Source organism: Amblyomma americanum, chromosome 3 (assembly GCF_052857255.1).
Source record: "Amblyomma americanum isolate KBUSLIRL-KWMA chromosome 3, ASM5285725v1, whole genome shotgun sequence".
Lineage (NCBI taxonomy): Eukaryota > Metazoa > Arthropoda > Arachnida > Ixodida > Ixodidae > Amblyomma > Amblyomma americanum.
In genome coordinates, this window is record NC_135499.1 from 83,631,226 (window position 1) to 83,649,836 (window position 18,611).

Consider the following 18,611-nt stretch of genomic DNA (forward strand, 5'->3'; position numbering starts at 1 on the left):
TGAGCGTCGCCACTGGAATGTGCCGCACCGCGGTGCTGAACCCTCCATCCCGGGCATACCAATCGTGGCAGCGTGATACGCGGCGTGAATGGTCCCTGTTCTTGGCATAGTCATGGGAGGAGGAGGAGGAGGAGGAGGTAAACTTTATTAAAGAAGAGGTCTTAGGCGCGGGTTGGGGTGACGTTCCCCTCCCCGCGGTGGGCTCCTCTTCTAGGCCGGACGCCAGGTGGCCGACCGACGATGTCGTTCAGCGATCTCTTCGGCCCGCTCCGTGACTCGGAGTTGAACCTTCTGGTCCGAGCTGAGCAGCGCGGCCTCCCACTGCGATTGGGTAGAGAGCTGCAGACTGTTCGGCGGCTTGTCTTGATTACATGAGTATAGGATGTGTGGTGTGTCTGCCTTATGATGCCCACAGAGAGAACACAGGGCTGAACATCTCTGGGAACCATATCGATATGGAGTACATGTACGGATTAAAGAAAATGTCTGTTTGGAGCTGACGTGTTTTATTTGGAGATCTATGCGGTTCTGGGAAAATTTGTCTTTCTTTCTTGAAGTGGGTAGTAATTTCTTTGTAGGTCGTCACTCGCTCCTTGGCCGACCTGAGCTCGGGGTAGCGCACCTCCCGGTTAACTACGAATCCTCGGGCAAATTGGTGCGCCGCCTCGTTTCCAGGTTGGCCCGAATGGGCGGGGACCCAGATCAATGTGATCTGGCAGGTATTGGAGATTTTTTGTGATATTTTGATGGCTGTGGAGTGGGCCCTTTCTTTGGCAAAGCTTCGAATTGCGGTTTTGGAGTCGCTGAGGATGTATTCGGCAGCGGTGGAGGTAATGACTAAAGCTATGGCAGCTTCTTCAGCCTCCTCCGGAAATTTTGTTTTATCTATTCTCGCCGATACGAGGGGAGAACCTCGTTGATCGACAACTGCCAGGGAAAATGCTTCTCTGTCCCCATGTTCTGGCACGTCCACATGCGCCGTATCTTTCTGAGGCGAAAATCTTGGGTGAAGTATTTGTGCCCTAGCCTTTCTTCTGTCCGTATCGTAGTGTAAATGCATGTTTTTTGGCAGAGGATGGGCTACTAAGTGTTCGTGCATGTGTCTTGGGATTGGCAAGGTGTGTGCACTGTTGTGCTCGCGCTTCCTTCCTGCTGTGGAATTCGGCGAAGTTGGGCATGGGGAGGATTCCATGAAGACCACAGCGAGGGTGGGTGAGCCCTCTGGGGGAGACGTGACTGCAGGACTGCCGGAGGCAACGACGACAATAGCGTCCCCACGTGTTCGAACAGGAATGCAGCGACGACCATAGCGTCCCCACGTGTTTAACACGAATGCCAGCGACGACCATAAGCGTATTCGTTCCTGTCCTCGCCACGACGAAGTGCGGTATCAGTGTGGTCCCCTTCAGTAACGCTGGATTTGAACAATTGCCCGAATGCCGCACCTTCGACAGAGCTTCCGCGTTCCGGTCACCAGTACAAGCACTTTCGACACCTGCTGGGAGACAGCCTGCATTCCGGTGTCATGCAGGTGCCCTCCGGGTCAACGTGGGTCCGGTCCGGACACACGTGCGCGGCCACGTGGAGGCCGCAGGGACGACAACTTGACCGGGTCCTGATCCCTTTCCCTCGACCGAGCTGCGAAGAAACATCAGGACCGCCCTGCCGTGGGTGGTACCTTCAGTGCAATCGTGTGATTGGACATCACTCTTCGAACTTTATTCCCCAGCTAGGGATCTGGGGAATACGAAGAGTATTTAAGAAGCTGCTGGTTTGATGCCAGGAGAGAGCCCCCTTCTTGAGAGGTATCAGAGACTCCCGACTCCTAAGAAGCTGTCTTTACTGAGAAGCACTCTCAGTTGCCCGTACTTGTACATAATGTAAATAGTCCTTGTATAAAGTTTTCCAAGTTTTCTTCCTCCGATCGTCCTCGTCTCTTCTCCGGCCCAGTCACGCTACCTGAATCCCAACAACTGGTGGCAGTGGTAAGATGCTGCTACCTGAATTCCAACAGCACGGATTCTTTCATATTGTATTCCTGCCTTCTTTGGGATGGTATGAAACGTCCCGTTTCAGTGCCCGATATCTTTCGTATTGTGCGGTTAGGTGTGCTTCTATCTTTTCCGCTAAGGTGTTGTGAATTCTAGTCATGGGAGGAGGAGGAGGTAAACTTTATTAAAGAAGAGGTCTTAGGCGCGGGTTGAGGTGACGTGCCCCTCCCCGCGGTGGGCTCCTCTTCTAGGCTGGACGCCAGGTGGTCGACCGACGTTGTCGTTCGGCGACCTCTTCCGCCCGCTCCGTGACTCAGAGTTGAACCTCCGTGTCCGAGCTGAGCAGCGCGGCCTCCCACTGCGATTGGGTAGAGAGCTGCAGACTGTTCGACGGCTTGTCTTGATTACATGAGTATGGGATGTGTGGTGTGTCTGCCTTATGGTGTCCACAGAGAGAACAGATGGAGCTAAACTGCTCTGGGAGCCATATAGAGTACATGTACGGACTAAAGAAAGTGTCTGTTTGGAGCTTCCGCCAACTGACTTGTTATGTATTACTTAGAGATCAGTGTGGTTCTGGAAGATTTGTCTTTCTTGAAGTGGGTAGTAATTTCTTTGTAGGTCGCCACTCGCTCCTTGGCCGACGTGAACTCGGGGTAGCGCACCTCCCGGTTAACTACGAATCATCGGCAAACTGATGCGCCGCCTCGTTTCCAGGATGGCCCGAATGAGCCATCCTAGTCATGGTATAAAAATGGGTTCTAGTCATGGGATAAAAATACGGTATGCCTTATTTGAAATTCGCGCCAATTATTCTAAAAGTGTTCACGAACCTGAGAACATATTCGATTCGTTTCTAATATATTATAACACACACTATTTGATTCGCTCGAATAATCGAATAAGAGGATATTTGATTTTGTATTCGAAATTTTCTAACATTCGCACACCCCTAGAAAAAAGTAATTTGAGGGAGTCTAAACCACGCGACAAAAAGCACAATAACAAGCTACATGGCATCACAAAATAAAACGTGCGATAGGAGACAACTAACGTACATGTCAACACAGTATTCTCTATAAAACGACAATAGTACACAAAATGTAGTCATAACCCTTTCAAACACTTATTATTTTTACTATCGAAAAAAACGTGAAAATATTTAGAACCACCTATATTAGACAAACAACATGAATGGCTCAAAAACTTGAGAAATTCCCGCACGCCGAACACTTCCAGATCGTGGAATTGCAGCTTTGCTCTTCTATAAAACGTATTTATGACCCGTAAACTATTTTCTTTATCACCCGAAGCAGTTCCTGCAACGAAGACTGAACAACAGCGTCCTACAGTAAAACATTCCACCTAGTGAGAGCAGAATACATTTACAGCACCAGACAGCACAGGGTCGCCGCAGAACTTCGCGACGTCCATCTTTATTTCATATTTTCGAAAAGCGGCCCTTTTTTCTAGACATGAAGTTGTCCTACCGTTCTGTTCAGCAGGGATTTGGAACGTAGCCGGCATAACTAAATTCGTGAAAACAGCGCTGGACGGTTCGAACAAAAATGCGAACAAAAGTCTAGCGCCAAATCGCAGAAGCCGTGCCGAACAAGGCTGGTTAAAGCTATTACCAACGTCATAATAGCATCGTATTGAGAAGCAAGACGGATAATACAGTACCAGAAAATACACAGACATTAATGATATAAGCATGACAACTTAAGTGGATTCTATGCTGTTTTCCATCAACAGAGCTGTAAGCCTAGTTTTGCGATCGATTAATTCGTCTATTCGGTTTAAAAGGATGAGCATTTGAAATTCAGAATGCTGCAGTCCATAAAGCCTGGACTCCATGTACGCGAAAACTCACGCGAACGCGAAGGCGACGGCGGCAAGCGACGAGCGAAGCCGTCGCGCGAAGCAAAATGCATGTGTCGCTTGCCGTGTCGCTCGGATCTGCACCCACAGAAAATTTCGCTCGTCGCCCGGAAGTCCCCCACGCGACTGGCCAATCAGAGCCCCCCAAAGCCGTTTCCGGTTTGTCCATGGTTTCTCACGGGCACATCTCACGAAACCAGCCCGTCGTCTTGGTCATCGCCACCGTCGAGAAAATATTTGGTTTTGTAGCTGAGAGGCAGACCCGCACGATTTAAATAATTAAAACAATCTACTTGTTGGGTGCGGAGGGCTAACAGCATTTGGAGCGGGCTACGCGAGCGGGCGTACTGCATGCGTGTCGAGCCGCGGGTACCGGCGCTCGATCCACCGAGCCGCTGCGCTCCAACTGTGCAGAAACACTCGCGGCGCGCATTCTCAGTGGTATATTATAGTTTGCTCACTTACAGTCAGGTTGCGGTGACAGTTTATGGGAGTGTTTTTACTAAGCCGGAGTGCACAGGCACCGAACGAAAGCACACCTCCCCCGTGAACCCGTGATGTGACTTCGTCTCCGCAAGCACGCCTTTGGCTATCTCCACTGCCGCTACACCGCTGCCGTAGAGGAAATATTCCTTTGGCCCTGACTATGAGGCACACTCACAAAATTTTAAGAGAGAGAACAGGTTACGGGCGTGTTTCTAAGCTTGAGTGCGCAAAGCACGGAATCCGCTGCGCACGTCGCGGGTTCGCGTCGCCTGCCGCCTTCGCTTGCATGGAGGTTGCCCACAAGCGACGGAGCGAACGCCAGCCGTCGCCGCCGCCGTCGCCTTCGCGTTCGCGTGAGTTTTCGCGTACATGGAGTCCAGGCTTAATTCGTTCCTGCTTTTGGCGGTCGTATAGTCTGTTTAAGAAATTTGGACGGCGTATTCTCATAAGATTTTTGTTTTGTATAAAGCTCCTCGTTTTTATATGTGCAACAGCAGTTGGAAAGAATAAATTTTGTTAGCTTTTAAAACATAATGGCTCCAAACTTTGTGTGGAAGAACCATGCAGCAGTGATCGATCGAGTACATATGGGGTGCAAACGATATGTCGCGAATTAGCGACCCTGGCCGCTAAAGAATTGAGTAAGTGACACACGAAGATAAAGACGTCTCAGACACTGAACGTCCGTCCAGTGCCGTTAGTCCCAACTCAACACCGGTTTTCCGTCTCTTGTTCGGATCTGCACCAATCCCCGGCCTGCACCGCTTCGTGGCCATGCGACATGTCCACAGAGGCCAACAACAGCGGAGAACAGTGCTGTACAACCGAAACGGTGCTGTGCCACTTTTGGATTATACACTCCTCAGCACGACCTGAAAATTGCACTGGCATCATTGGACAAGTTGGAAGTGAAGAGGACAGTTTGGGCGCCGCCAGCCGGTACCCTTCCAGCTCCACGAGAGGAGGTCTGTGCGCTACACACACACACACAAGAACAACGATAAGTGGTAAAATTTGTTTATTTTTCTCCGCTACCTCTCATTCACTAAGGTGCGGGGATCGGGTGCGCAGCTAGTCAACTAGGCAGTCTTCGAAGAGGAAGCCAACGGAAGGCAAAACAAAGAACAAGGTGGCGTAAAGAATAAACGCACTTGCATGAGCACTCAGCTGTTGTTTCATTGTAGTTGCTGCCACGCAGCTCAACAGCTACAGACAACGAAGAACAGCAGGAGCATTTTAAAGCCACTTTTCTCGTACCGCGCAACACATTTACTGCGCCCTACATGCATGAAACGTTTTAAGCCTGAAATTAAATCAATTATTCCCCATCTCACAGGTTCAGATGGATGGAGATCTCTGGAACCAATAAGTGATAGTTCCCCCAGTACGCTCAAACGTTCGTAAGCTGACTTCGGTACCGATCCCAAAGCTCGTTTCTCACCAACGTCCTTTAAAGGGGGGTGTGAAGGGGGCTCTAATAAAGTTGCGGCATGCCTGGGATATTGAAGCACGGCGCTTCACGAATAGTGTCCAGCAAGGATTTTTTAAATGCGCTTTGTAGAAGCTGAGTTATCTGTAGTTAAAATTTGAATTTCAGTTTCTTCGCGCCTTTCCCTCTTCTCTCGTCACTTTTTGCACGCTGGAAGGTAGGCGCTCCTTCGCCGACTCCCCTCTGGGAGCGGAGCTTCTCAACCCGCCGGAGCTAAGAAGCTTATTGGCCGCGGCCACGGTAGCTGCCTGACGACTGAAAGAATCTAACCAATGGCCACCTCTCACCATGTCTACGCAGATGCGGGGGACGGAGGAGGGCGCGAGCATGAAAAAGTCGCCGGGAAGGGCTCGCCAAATTTGACGCGTGATTGCGAGTCGTCTGTTGCGTGTAGAAGAGTATTATTTGGCTTAGGTTTTCATGGCAACACATTGCAGTGATTAAGTGAGTTAATGTGCTCTCCTCGGAAGGCGTTTTAGAGCCCCTTTAAATGGGAGTCTTTCTGCGGCTGCTGCTCAATGCGATTACCGCTTTCGATCACAACAAGGTGCAAAATTTCCCGTCAGCTCAGATTCAATACCCCGTGATGGACAAGGGAAATCGGCAGCCCAACGCTTGTCAATGCTGCGGCATAGCCCGCCAGGAAATAAAAGGCACGACGCATAGTAAAAATCGATCCTATAGCTTTGTCGGGGGGTGTTGATGATTGCCCGGCAACAAAATTTAGTGAGAAATTTGCATTTTAAAATTTTCCCGCCACTCGATTCAATTGACGTCTAGGCCGAAATATTAATATTATTAATTGGTTTTTGGGGAAAGGAAATGGCGCAGTATCTGTCTCATATATCGTTGGACACCTGAACCGCGCCGTAAGGGAAGGGATGAAGGAGGGAGTGAAAGAAGAAAGAGAAATAGGTGCCGTAGTGGAGGGCTCCGGCATAATTTCGACCACCTGGGGATCTTTAACGTGCACTGACAACGCACAGCACACGGGCGCCTTAGCGTTTTTCCTCCATAGAAACGCAGCCGCCGCGGTAGACCGAAAGAAAACTCCGTGATCAGCGCACAACTCCGTTTGAAAGGGTCACAGCAGTGCCTCCTCTTTACTTAGTATAGAGGAGGCACTGGTCACAGGCACATGAATACCTTGCTTTTCTTCTCAAAAATCATCTCTAAGGCCGGTTTGCATACCTTCACACAAGTACCTGACTGAGGGAAAAAAAGAATTAAAATCCCCAAATAAGCAGCACGACCGACCCGCTCAGTTTAATCGAATTTTCTTGCAACATCTGGCAACCACGTGAATGGCGGTGCGCGTCTCGCGGTTCTCTCCGCTGCTTTTCCTGGCATGTTTTCGTGCATCTCTGCTGACATTTCTCTCTGTTTCCGTCTTTCTCATGTGCTTTGAACTACGCCTAGGGATGGCCGCTGCCGCCAGCGTTCCTTGCCATCATGGTGATCGGCTCAGTATTTCACAAGTGATCTACGCGTAACAAGAGGAATGCGGCACCCGATCCCCAGCGCACCGTGCTGGCTTACGTTTCTGTCAATGCAAATAACGTAGTGCCGAAATACACGTGCTCACACTCGTACTGGAGGCCGTGCCGCTACCTTTTTTTGGTGCCGATGTAATCCAGAGTGCAGTTGGTAGCTTGTGACGTTAGGGGATCCCTTCTGACTGCAGGAGAACCAACCGCGGTGCAACATGCGTCAACTAAAGGTGGGAGACACGTTCGATTCGTTTGCGGAGTGGAAAAGTGCTCTGGAGGAGTTCTGCAAGGCGACCGACCAGGGCTTCAAAGTGCACGCGTCCAAGTCGGTGAAGAGCTACAACAAGAAAATTGAGCAGAGCCGGCTTAAGTGCAAGACCAAGCTGCCGGCGCCGGAGGCCGTGGACGAGAAGTGGCAGTTCACCTACGTCCAGTACTGCTGCGTCCTCTCACGAGGCAAGAGCAAGGCCCGCGATGATCCCAACGGAAAGTGAGTCTCGTTCGCCGCCTCTTAATAATCTGTGGAAGGTGTCGGCGCTCGAGGCCATTGCGTAACGCTGCCTCTCTTGTGTTTACGTGCGGCGTTCTCCTCCTTTGTCTTTTTACTTGGTGATGTGTGCCATTTTCCTTGCGATCTGAATTCATCACGGCTTTTGCTGATGGCCAGACCCACCTGCACTTCACAGTGTCTTCTCTGTCTGCCTGTCTGCCTTGTTCAGTGCTGGGAAGGGCTGTCTGTAATGGCCCAGCTTTCTGTTTTGCCCATGTCAGCTTGCTTTGAGATGCTGGTCTGATATCACTTTTGTAAGGGACCTTGGGAAGTTCGTCACCATTTAGCTCTGTTTTACGCATTGCACGTAAAGATATAGTTGAAACCCTGTTTGGTAGGAAAGAGGTATGGTTCAGAAGTGCATTGTGCACCAATCAAAAAACCTACTAAGTTTAACTGTTTCAGATTCGATATGTCTCTTTTGTTGTCAAAGCCGAAATATCAGAGCATGCTTGACTCAGCACCATGCTGTCATCATTTTGCTGACATCACTGTCATCATTTCTGTTTAAATTTTGTTTGCCCAAATAGCATATGCAGGCCTCAAGAAAGCTAATTAGTTTTTAAATGCAAAACAACAAGTGTTAATTTTTTACATACCTGTAAGAAATACGAAACGTTAATGTACTGAAGAATATCGACAGCAGCAGCACAGCCACCATAGTCCTTCATGGGGAAAGTAATAAAATCCCAATCAAGAAAGGTGTCAGGCAAAAGGAAACACGATCTCTCCAGTACCATTCTCTGCATGTTTACAGGAAGTATTCAGAGGTTTGGATTGGGAAGAGTTGGGGATACAAGTTAATGGAGAATACCTTAGCAATTTACGATTCCTGATGACATTGCCTTGCTAAGCAGTACTCTCTCACACAGGCAGTTTCAATGCCCATTCAGCCAATGGATATCAAACTCAATGGGGGGATCGACCAGTGCCATATAGCGGTTTTTAATGATCATTCAACTCTGTGGGAATTCACTCAATGGAGGTCCACAAATGGCCATTCCAATCTCAATGACAGTGCCTAGAATATACTGGCTAGTATGCCGAGCACTCTTCACGAGGAGGGCCGCCGTTCCCACCGACTACCAACAGTTGCCAATTGAGGGTGCTGCTCATAGAGATTGCATCACCAGCAGGTGATCTCACTTTAGAAGACAATATCGCTTAGCCCAGCTGCTGGCTGTGTGCACAAAGGCGTAATTTCTTTGGTTCTCGTCATTTTTCTGATGCATCTGATATGTTTGATGGTGCATACTGTGACAGTTATTCCTCATCTGGTTGCCACGTAGCAAGAATGTCCAAGATAAAGCAGCCTTGTAATAAACAGACATGTGCTGTCACAGTGTGCGCCACAATGTGACATCACAGGAGAGAAAGGGAGTTGCTTTACTGTGATGCATCTGTCGTCAGTTATATGTACTTTAATATGGTCCACACAAAAATCCGCAACTGCGTCTTTCATAAAAAAGGCACAGCGTGCTCGTGCTTTAGCACACTCATATTAAACAGCCCGAAAAAGACGGTAGTTGGAACAAGCACAACACAAGCGCTGACTTTTGGCTGAACATTTATTACCAGAGACAACATTTATAGATTGTATCCCGCAAAACGAAACACATACACAAAAAACTCAGATTCCCATCTTAATCCTTAGACGTCTTATCAAGAAGGGCAAATTCGCAGCTAACCAGTGACAGTGATGGTTTTGCCATGCACACGAAACTCCCTTTATCAGTGTGCTACGCTTGTGCTAACTCTATGACTGTCTGATCATTATGTTTGAAAATTACAGACGTCTGATGCAGCAGTGAAGTGCTCGTGTGTTCACGTTGCCTGGAATACAGAGCTAAATTCGAGCCGCCGGCTTTATCCGTGGAATAACAGTGTTCCCTCAATCGGTCATTTAAACAATGTTCTGTCTGCCCAACATACCATGCGCTGCAAGAGAGGAGAATTTTATATACAACACCTTTGATGCAGTCTACCCTGCTTTCAGCATGGTTAATGGTACACTCAATTTCGGCCCCGCTTCCTAGTTTGGATTCATGCCTTCGTTGTACAGCGGGGCAAATATTGCTTAATTTTCTTCGTGAAGAAAACACGTCAACTTCAAATTTGCTCCCCACTTTCTTCAGACGGTGAGGTACCGAGTGGATGTATGGAATAACCGTAATTTCTTGGCGCCTGGCTGCTTCACGCTTGGGGTTTGATTTCATTTTGGAAGCCATTCTTTCACATAGCCTTCTGATCATGACCTCTTGAAAGCCTGCCTCCCTGAGCCCGGCAGTTTTATCTTTCACACTTCCCTCAAACAGATAGAAGCAACACTTGTTTAGAGTGGCGCGAAATACATGATATGGCGATGCCATCTTTCACAAACAAAAAGGTTTATGCACTGTATCTCAACGACCATTGAGAACAGCCCTGCACTCAGCATATATTCAAAAACCAAGATGTTAAATTTCAAAATAAACAATAAAAATATTTTTCATTCATTTACAAAATTTTAGATTGCATCAAGTAATTTGTAGCGCCCCTCGTGCCGCGCTGCGGCTGCCTAGCCGAACTTCCTCCTCCTTGTCTGGCGGCGCATGCCATGGCCTGCGAGCCGAGCGCGGCATGAGGGGCGCTACAAATTCATTGCCTAACTTTTATTCTGTTTGTCAAATTCATTGCCTAACTTTTATTCTGTTTGTCAAAATGATAGCTTCGCAACTGTTGGGGGCCTAATGTAAAGAAACCAATGCTGTTCTTGTTGTGCAGCATCTAGCTGCATTTTGCTCATTCCCACCTCCTAGCACGCTTTGTGACAATCAAGACCAAGACGTGCCCCACAGCTATGAATGCGATAGAGACAGTCACTGATCTGTGGCAGCTTTGCTGGCGAGAAATGAATGCCTTTAAAATGAAGGTGGCATCGTTGCCCATCGTCATCCCAGCATTGCTGTCTGTAGGTTGTGCCGAGCTGTGGAGTATTTGGGTACCTTTTCTGGACAAACATTCATTTTAAAATGCCACTTGCTCCAATATTCTGGTCGTTGTATTCTACTTCACTTGATATTTTTACAGCGTTGCTACCCCAGCACCATCTGTCAGATCTCACGCTAACTACTCAATGGTCATTGGAATTTGCCATGTAGCAGTAGTGCATCCGGCTGGCCCTTTGAAATTTCGTTGGCTATTGACATTGGGATTGCCTGCGTTGCAGGGGCATAATTCATGGGTTGAATAGCAAAACGTATTCTGCATTCTTGGTAATAATATCATGCCATACCATACCAAGGTACCAGGTTTGATCCCAGCTATGGCAGGCATACTTTGATGGATGTAATATACAAAAACACTCGTAAGCTGCGCAATGTCAACACATGTCAAAGAACCAAAGGCGTTTTAAATTTACCCGGAGTCCTCTACTACAGTGTCCCTCATGGCCCGAGTGTGGTTTCGGGACATCAAACCCCACAATTTACAGTGTACAATTTACTTGCCATGTCATGCCATACCTTAGCATGTATGGCATGGCATAACATGGTATTACCACGAATGCAGAGCGCTGCGCTCTCTATCAGATAGATTTCTCTCCAGCCCTGGGTTCTACTTAACGTACTGGAATGCACAGCACCTCTCTAGAACAAGGTTGCAGTGCAACACAGAGTACTTGCTACGCACAGCATTGCCAGAGAGGTTTTTGAAAGACACTACCACAGAGGGAACAAGGAGCAACAATAAAAAAATTACATTTTAAAGGGTGGCCTATGGCTTCTGTTGCATAGCCTAGCCATAGCATCCTATGTGCTCATGCCCAGTCATTCCTGCTGAGAACAAAGAATTCCAGCTGTCACATCTGGTTTTCAAACTCACCACCAGGGAGTGCCACAGAGGAGTGCTTTCAGTGAGAGTTGTTCAGCTAGTGTTGCTTTCTCGGCCGCAACTTTTTTCGAGTCATGGAGTTGAAAAATGTTACAGTCAAATGCTAGCTTCGAATGTCATCTTTCCCACGATACAGTACATTTAGATATGGTCCCTATCAGTGTTGGTGCACTTTCACCACCTGTTGACTAGTCTGCTTAATTTCACAGAGGAATCAGGACAGCTGCTTACTACATCAACAGCACCATGCATATTACAGCCAGGACCCGGTACTATCAGAATTTTTACTGTTTCCTGGGATGAAGTAGCATCTCAATGGTGCACTCTTCATGTCTTGATAGAGAAGCCACCAATAGAGCAACACCAGCGACTGGGGAGTGTATCATTATGCGATGTTCTTGGGGAGAAGACATTCTGAGCTTTCATTTTAGCACATCATCTTTCAGTTTTATTACTTAGAATTGCGTTGCCCAGCAGGCAAAACTTATTGCACACCTGGTAGACAGCACTGGAATGTCAACGACGCTATGTCCTGAGAAGAACAGTGTTGAGACCAGTGTGTAAAATGCAGCTGGGCAAGTACTTTTGTGCCACAAGTCCAGGCCACACACACCGATGTTGCTCGTGGCTTCATTGTCTCAAGTGCATACAACACACTTAGGTGATAGCTCAGGTTGCCAGAACTGCTTTTTGCATTCTTCAGAGCGCACAGTTGTGCTCACAACAGTTGAGTGCCATTCGAAGGAAATGCAAGCACTGCATGTCCTTAGTAGAAGGAAGTGTATTCCTAATAACACATTATGGCATCATGCATATTGAGCTGGTGAGATGCCTGGAGGCTGGGACAGTTTCATTGGTAAAGTAAACATTGCACACAGACTTCCAAAGCATGTGGCTATGTTGCAGCTGTGCTAGTGGTACTGTTTTCGCTTGGCTATGTAATGATCTTGTTATTGCTGTTGTATTGCTGGTGCTGTGACTAAAATCAGATGCAACTCAAGAATTCAGCTTCAGATGCCCCTCAAAGGGGCCCTCCAGCAGAAGAGTGCGGTGAGGGGCTAGTTGGCATGACGTTATGGGAACAATGAATAACTGCGCAAAAAGGACGGGACAAGAGAGAAGAACCACACGAGACAAGCGCTTGTCTCGTGTGGTTCTTCTCTCTTGTCCTGCTTTTTTTGCGCAGTTATTCATTGTTCCCATAAGGACCTCCAGCCGCTGGTGTCGACTGACTGTCATGACATTGCACCTGCTATTGTGAAACCGCAGGTTGCTGGCAGGTGCATGGGGGGATTAACCGCAACTTCACGACATTTGTTCACACCACTGGCAGAAGGGCTTTCGTTGAGGGCATTGGCTGCTGTGTTCTTGAGTTGTATCTGATTATAGACAGTAATATGTCAGTTTGTATTGTGTAATTATTGTTATACCCCTGCCAAGCTCTCAAAACAAAGTGCACTTACACGGAGTGCACTTCAGCACCTCAAGTGCATATCATGCTATACGGTGCTAAATGGGTAAGCAGAGTGCACTCGTAGATACGTATATAGCGACTGGCAAAAAACGAGTTTCTCGAATCGGCGACCTGTAAGTGTAACCTTCAGAATTATGCTCATTTAGAGCAGCAGAACACATAAAAATGAATACAGCTTAATTTTTGGCTTCGACTGCAATAAGTTTGTTTTATGGTAATGGTGTAGCAAGTCAAGACAAGTTTCTAGTGCATCAGAATCCAGACAACAAATGTCATCATGGACTACAGCACGTATTTGTGATGTGTTTTGCTGGTTGCTATCACAAAATCATTGCATAAAGAAAAAATATATGTAACTGGTAACATCAACTTGTATGCGCATTTTGTTATATATTGTATTTCATGCCCAAGACATCACAGCCATCGAGGCTGCATACTCAGTCGTCAAAGTGTGTTCTGTGAATGCACTACGACCTGAGTGCACGCTTTGGCGAGTGCACTTATGTTACGCCGTTTAGACGTGCTAGAATGCACTTTTAGTAAGTGCACTTTCTTTTGTGCCCTTGACAGGGGTATTAATTTACAGTATAACTTATAAGAATTAATTGGCAGTACATGATGCTTGTCATGCCAGCTTTCTTCAAGCTATAGAAGCCTTGAAATGGGCCATGCAGTCACTGTCCATTCTGTTGAAGTTCTTTCAGTCAAATAAGAGGAAGTAGTGACCAGCTGAGCAGCATTCAAATGTAATTCAGTATTCAAGTCCCCGAGGCACCCGCCTCGTTCATTGTACCATTGTGTCTAGATTCTACAGCTTGAGTGACATTGTTGGGATTTGTGGGTGAAGGCGCAATGTCTTAGAGAATAGGGTCTTTTGAACACTGATGGTGGTCCGTTGCATGCATGCTTTCTGCACAGGGTGGCGTACAAGAAATGCAACGCAGCCATGGGCATCAAGTACGACAAACAGATGGACAAGCTGGTGCTCATTAAGATGAGCTTGGAGCACAATCACTCAGATCCACCTGATCCTCCCGACACAAGTGCCATTGACAGCACCAATGACCTTTCACAGGTATGAGCCTCGCACCTCTGTGCAAAGCTGTATGTGTTGACCGAGCAGTTCACTTCCAGATACTGTTACCCTTTGAAGGCACGTGAGCATTGATTGGTGATGCTGAATGAGGGAATTGCCTGGCTGTTATGCATACAGTGCATGGCCGGATACAACTCCTTTGTGGAGTGAAGCTTCATCTGCATTCATGACTACCACATAGAATTCCTTCGCAGCAGGAAAATAGCCCATTGTTAGAATCTTTTCTTGTTGCGAAGCAAGACGCTAATTACACGAAAACCCAAGTGCAAGAATATTGGTGCCTCTGGCTTGTTTATGCAGTCGAACATTAAAAAACTAATCTCGTTCATGGTCAATGCAGTTAATACAGTATCACTTGAGTAATGGTTCATTGTTACTGAATGCTGTTTTTTAATTTGTATACTGCTATAGTTAACCACTGATTTTGTCATTTGATATTGCGGAAACCTTCTTGAAGGGCTCTCTTTCATGGAAATCAGAACCACATTGTGACATGCATTCATCCAGAAGTGCCAGAACTAACGAGCTTTTTTTTTATCTCCAAGACAGTTACCCTTCAGCTTAAGGTAGGCTTGGTGCACAGGCCTGTTGATGTGCTAAAGGAAACTGAGCAACCATTCTTTGTATCTGCTGAAAACTCTTGTGTCGAAATGTATACTCATCTCCTTCATTTTCATGCTTCAGAAATCAAATGTATCTTCTTTCAATTCCACAGCCACCATTCTTCGAGCTGTAGCTGCACTTAGGTTGTGTAAGCACATAGCGTCAAATTCCACTGATTGATTTTGATCGCGGTATCGAATCTTCACAAGAGCACTGGAGTCTGGCACTTATAGGAACCAAGTGTGACTGTCCACCAAAAAAAGTACATTCTCTGATAGGGAGCTCGGCAGAAGTTCAGCCAGGCATCTGCCTGCATCATTTTTGTTTTCAGAAATGTGTAATGGGGGAGAAGAGCAGTGTTGACCTGCGATCAACTCCAGAGACATGCTGCATTCGCAAGGCCTCATTGCCGAGAGCCAAGGCTCAACTGCAGGACTGTATACATGCCCATGTCTGTATGCATACCTCTTTTTTTGAATAGTTTTACAGTGTTGCATTGCTGTGGCTGATGATTTTTGGTGTGGGGATAGGTTATACAGCCCAGAAAACGTGGCTTTAATAAGCGTCTTGTAGATCATGTACAGAGGTACAGAGCATGTACAGAGCTTGCACAGAGAGCAGGTATACATGCATGTAGGGCATGTATAGGAGGTCGATTAGCAAAACAAGCTATGGATCTGTGAGCTGTTTGGACTTAATGTCCTCAATAGATAGTGGGGACGGGACAAAGTCGGCAGGTGTTGACGTGTCGTCAGGTGGCATCGCTGGGCGCAATAAGGCTAAATTGATTGTGTTGGAGTGCTTGCACCCAGACCTGTAGACCGTGTGGATACTCGTACTCGTATCCTTCAAGGCGAAGTGACCGGCGGACTTGTAGGCGGAACAGATGTTCCAGGGAAAATAGCCAAACCAAAAAATGGCAGGGTGGTCCGTAACGGCCTCGAATGTAGGGTCGCAAAGGTGTGGGCGAAATTTTATGATAGGGTCAGACACTCCTTCTCTTGGACCAAATGGTTGACCTCAGCCTTGGTTGGGAGTCCAAACTTGCTCAAGCAATTCCTGACATATTGATGAGCTCCAGGATTATGCTGTGCTAACAATGCTCCAAAGGCATCATTGCTCTGTGTGGGCTTCTGTAGGCGTCCCCATTTCTTAGTGGCAGATTATATTGGAGACAAGGTTAGAATGGTTCATAATTATATAAACGCTCCGTCGCAAGCTGGTAACTAGGTGGTCAAATCATTGTTCTCACTGAAATTTTCCATCTGATGTGATTGAAGCTGAGTTGCAAACAAAATGGTGAAATGGGGAAAATACCAGCAGAATCATATGAAGCGCTGCAGTTGCCTCATGAAAGCAAGTTTGAAGAACTCGGTCATTGACAGCACGCAGTCTAGCCGGTTTGGGAAAGACACCATCTTTCGACACTGAATGGCCCAAAATGGTTATTCTGCTGGTGGCAGATCGACACTTTCGACAGACTAAAGTGCAGGCCTGCGTGAGACTTCTTAAGGTAAACAAGATGTGTAGCAAAGTTCGGAAGAAAGCGAAATGTCACCCAAGTAGCAAAGGCTTGAGTGAAGATGGCGTGGGCACATTGAAGAGGTGGAATGGCACAGTGTTGAATTTGTTTTCTATCGGAAATAATGTACGATGTCTTGGATTGCTCAGCATACGCCGTTGGGACTTGCCATATGAAAGTAAATCAAGGCAAAAGAAAAATCCGGCTTTTTGGCACAGTCAAGCACGTCATCTTTGTGGAAAAAAAATAGACGTCCTTTCAAGTGAAGGAGCTTAGGCATCGATAATCCTCGCATAAGCAAACAAAGCTGTCTTCTTCGCATGGACTAAAGCCCAAGTGATGCTAGAAAGCTGAATTATACTGCGGCTGAGATGGATGCGTACAAGGGTATATGCCAGGCTAAAGTGAGGTGCGGCCCAACTCTGTCGGAAGGTTGACCAAGTCGGTTGGGCAATACGATATGACACCATAAGGACAGAAGCGCCAAAAAAGTAACTTTGATTATGTGGACAACATCTTGTGTGGAAAACTCGGGCCTTATGTACCTATCCACCAAATGGCTCATTCAAACATGCAGCTGCGATGCGAAAAAAAAAAACAGCAAAGGTAGTAACAGCCAACAGGAAACTATGCACAGAGAAGAGCACACGGCAGGAGGCTGATCTTAATTTGAGCGTACCTTTCCTACCTGCGCTCTGCCATATTGCTCGCTGGACTGCTTTCTGCACTTGGCGCTGCTGGGTGCACCTGGGCGTCGCATTATTAGGTTCTTTTAGCATACCGCGTACCACGCTTCGCCACTGCGCACACGATGATTGGTTTCGACTCGGCAGGCACGCTGCAGTTGGTGCAAAGTGCGCGCGTCTGCGCGGAAGCAATAATCGTTTACGTGGAGACAGAAGAAAAGCAGGCAGCGTGGGCGCACAGCTCCGGGGACCGCAAGTGCGTGTGAATCCACGGCCGTGAAGATATACATGGGCACAACGCACCCGCGGGGTGAGGAGGACGGTATGCAACGGCATCCCCTCCGTGCGCCCGCCCCGAGGGGAGACAAAGGGACTCGAGTTTTGACGCCAGTGTAGGAAACGCGCACTGAGGCTGGCCTTCTAGGCCGATGCATCCCGGCAACGATCCGGACCATCAAGACACTCCTTCGGCTACGCTCCGCAGGCCCTGTCGAGGTCTCCTCTAGTGACGTTCCTCACCACCATCCACCTTAGGGACTGCGAAACACTGCTTGAACGGATGCCAGTTACACTTCAGATGGATTCTATGTCACACAGATGCTGACTCAACAAGAATTACAAAAATCGATGCATAGGAACAGGAGTTATTCAATAAAGAAATTTCAAAATACAGGCGAACAAAATGCTGCCCTCAATTCGGTTTTCGCACAGCTTCCCATTCCCATTTTACTCTCCCAATGACGACACTTGTGGGGACCAATCAAAACAGCCTATCTGAACACGTCGCGAAAGTTTGCACTCCAGGGTTGCCTAATCACTGTGACTTGTTGCCAAGGCTGGTAGCGCCGTTTTCATGATTACAACAACCACGTGAACGCCCAGCTGACCCAGCGATGCTTCATCGTCATGTTGACGGCGCAGAAGGGAACACTGATCAGTGACGTTCCCTGACTTACGGATCCGAACTGGATCCGTACTCGAGCGCGAGATACTGCGACGGTGTGACGGCCTGCGCAAGATAGCAGACACATTTAGCATAGCGCGTATTGCTACTGTTTACCGCCCACCATGGTCCGTCGCTCCTAGAGCGCTGTTGACAGGAACGTGGCGCCGTCTGGCGCCTCCGCCCGGTGATCCTCCACATGCTGACGATGCGCACTGCTAAATGTGAAACGAACAGCTTTTTTCTTTGCATCCTTCCTTCGGACCGAAATGAACGCGTATAGAGTGCAGTGGCTCGATCGGATTGATTCCGCAATGCCGTTCTCGGGTACATAGAGAGTAGCCATAAGCATTGTGTGCTAGGTTGTAGGATGTTTACAGAGACGCGCAAAGTCCTTCAGTGCAAAAAGTAGCCAGAGCCTCTGGTGGTGTATTTTTGTTTTACTTTCTTTACAGCACTTTTATCTAAGGCAAACAAGTTTGTTTTGTTGATGTAATATAAAACACAAAAACTTGACAAAATGTATCTCT

At 47.5% G+C, this 18,611-nt stretch overlaps 1 protein-coding gene across 10 annotated transcripts in view; it reads left to right on the forward strand.

The window, feature by feature from the left end:
* Positions 1–7,132: 7,132 nt before the first annotated feature.
* LOC144124708 (uncharacterized) overlaps positions 7,133–18,611 on the forward strand; it is a 75,474-nt gene continuing 63,995 nt past the window's right edge. For 3 of the 10 annotated variants that reach the window (XR_013313265.1, XM_077657551.1, XM_077657552.1), the window contains exons 1-3: positions 7,146–7,827; positions 14,150–14,306; positions 15,262–15,381. Coding sequence is in view for 5 of the 10 variants with exons in the window: in XM_077657551.1 (XP_077513677.1) it covers positions 7,553–7,827; positions 14,150–14,306; positions 15,262–15,381 (552 nt within the window). In the remaining 5 variants the exon portion in view is untranslated. Of the gene's footprint in view, positions 7,828–14,149; positions 14,307–15,261; positions 15,382–18,611 lie in introns of all 10 variants that reach the window. The other 7 variants (XR_013313268.1, XR_013313269.1, XM_077657555.1 and 4 more) reach the window with 3 other exon arrangements.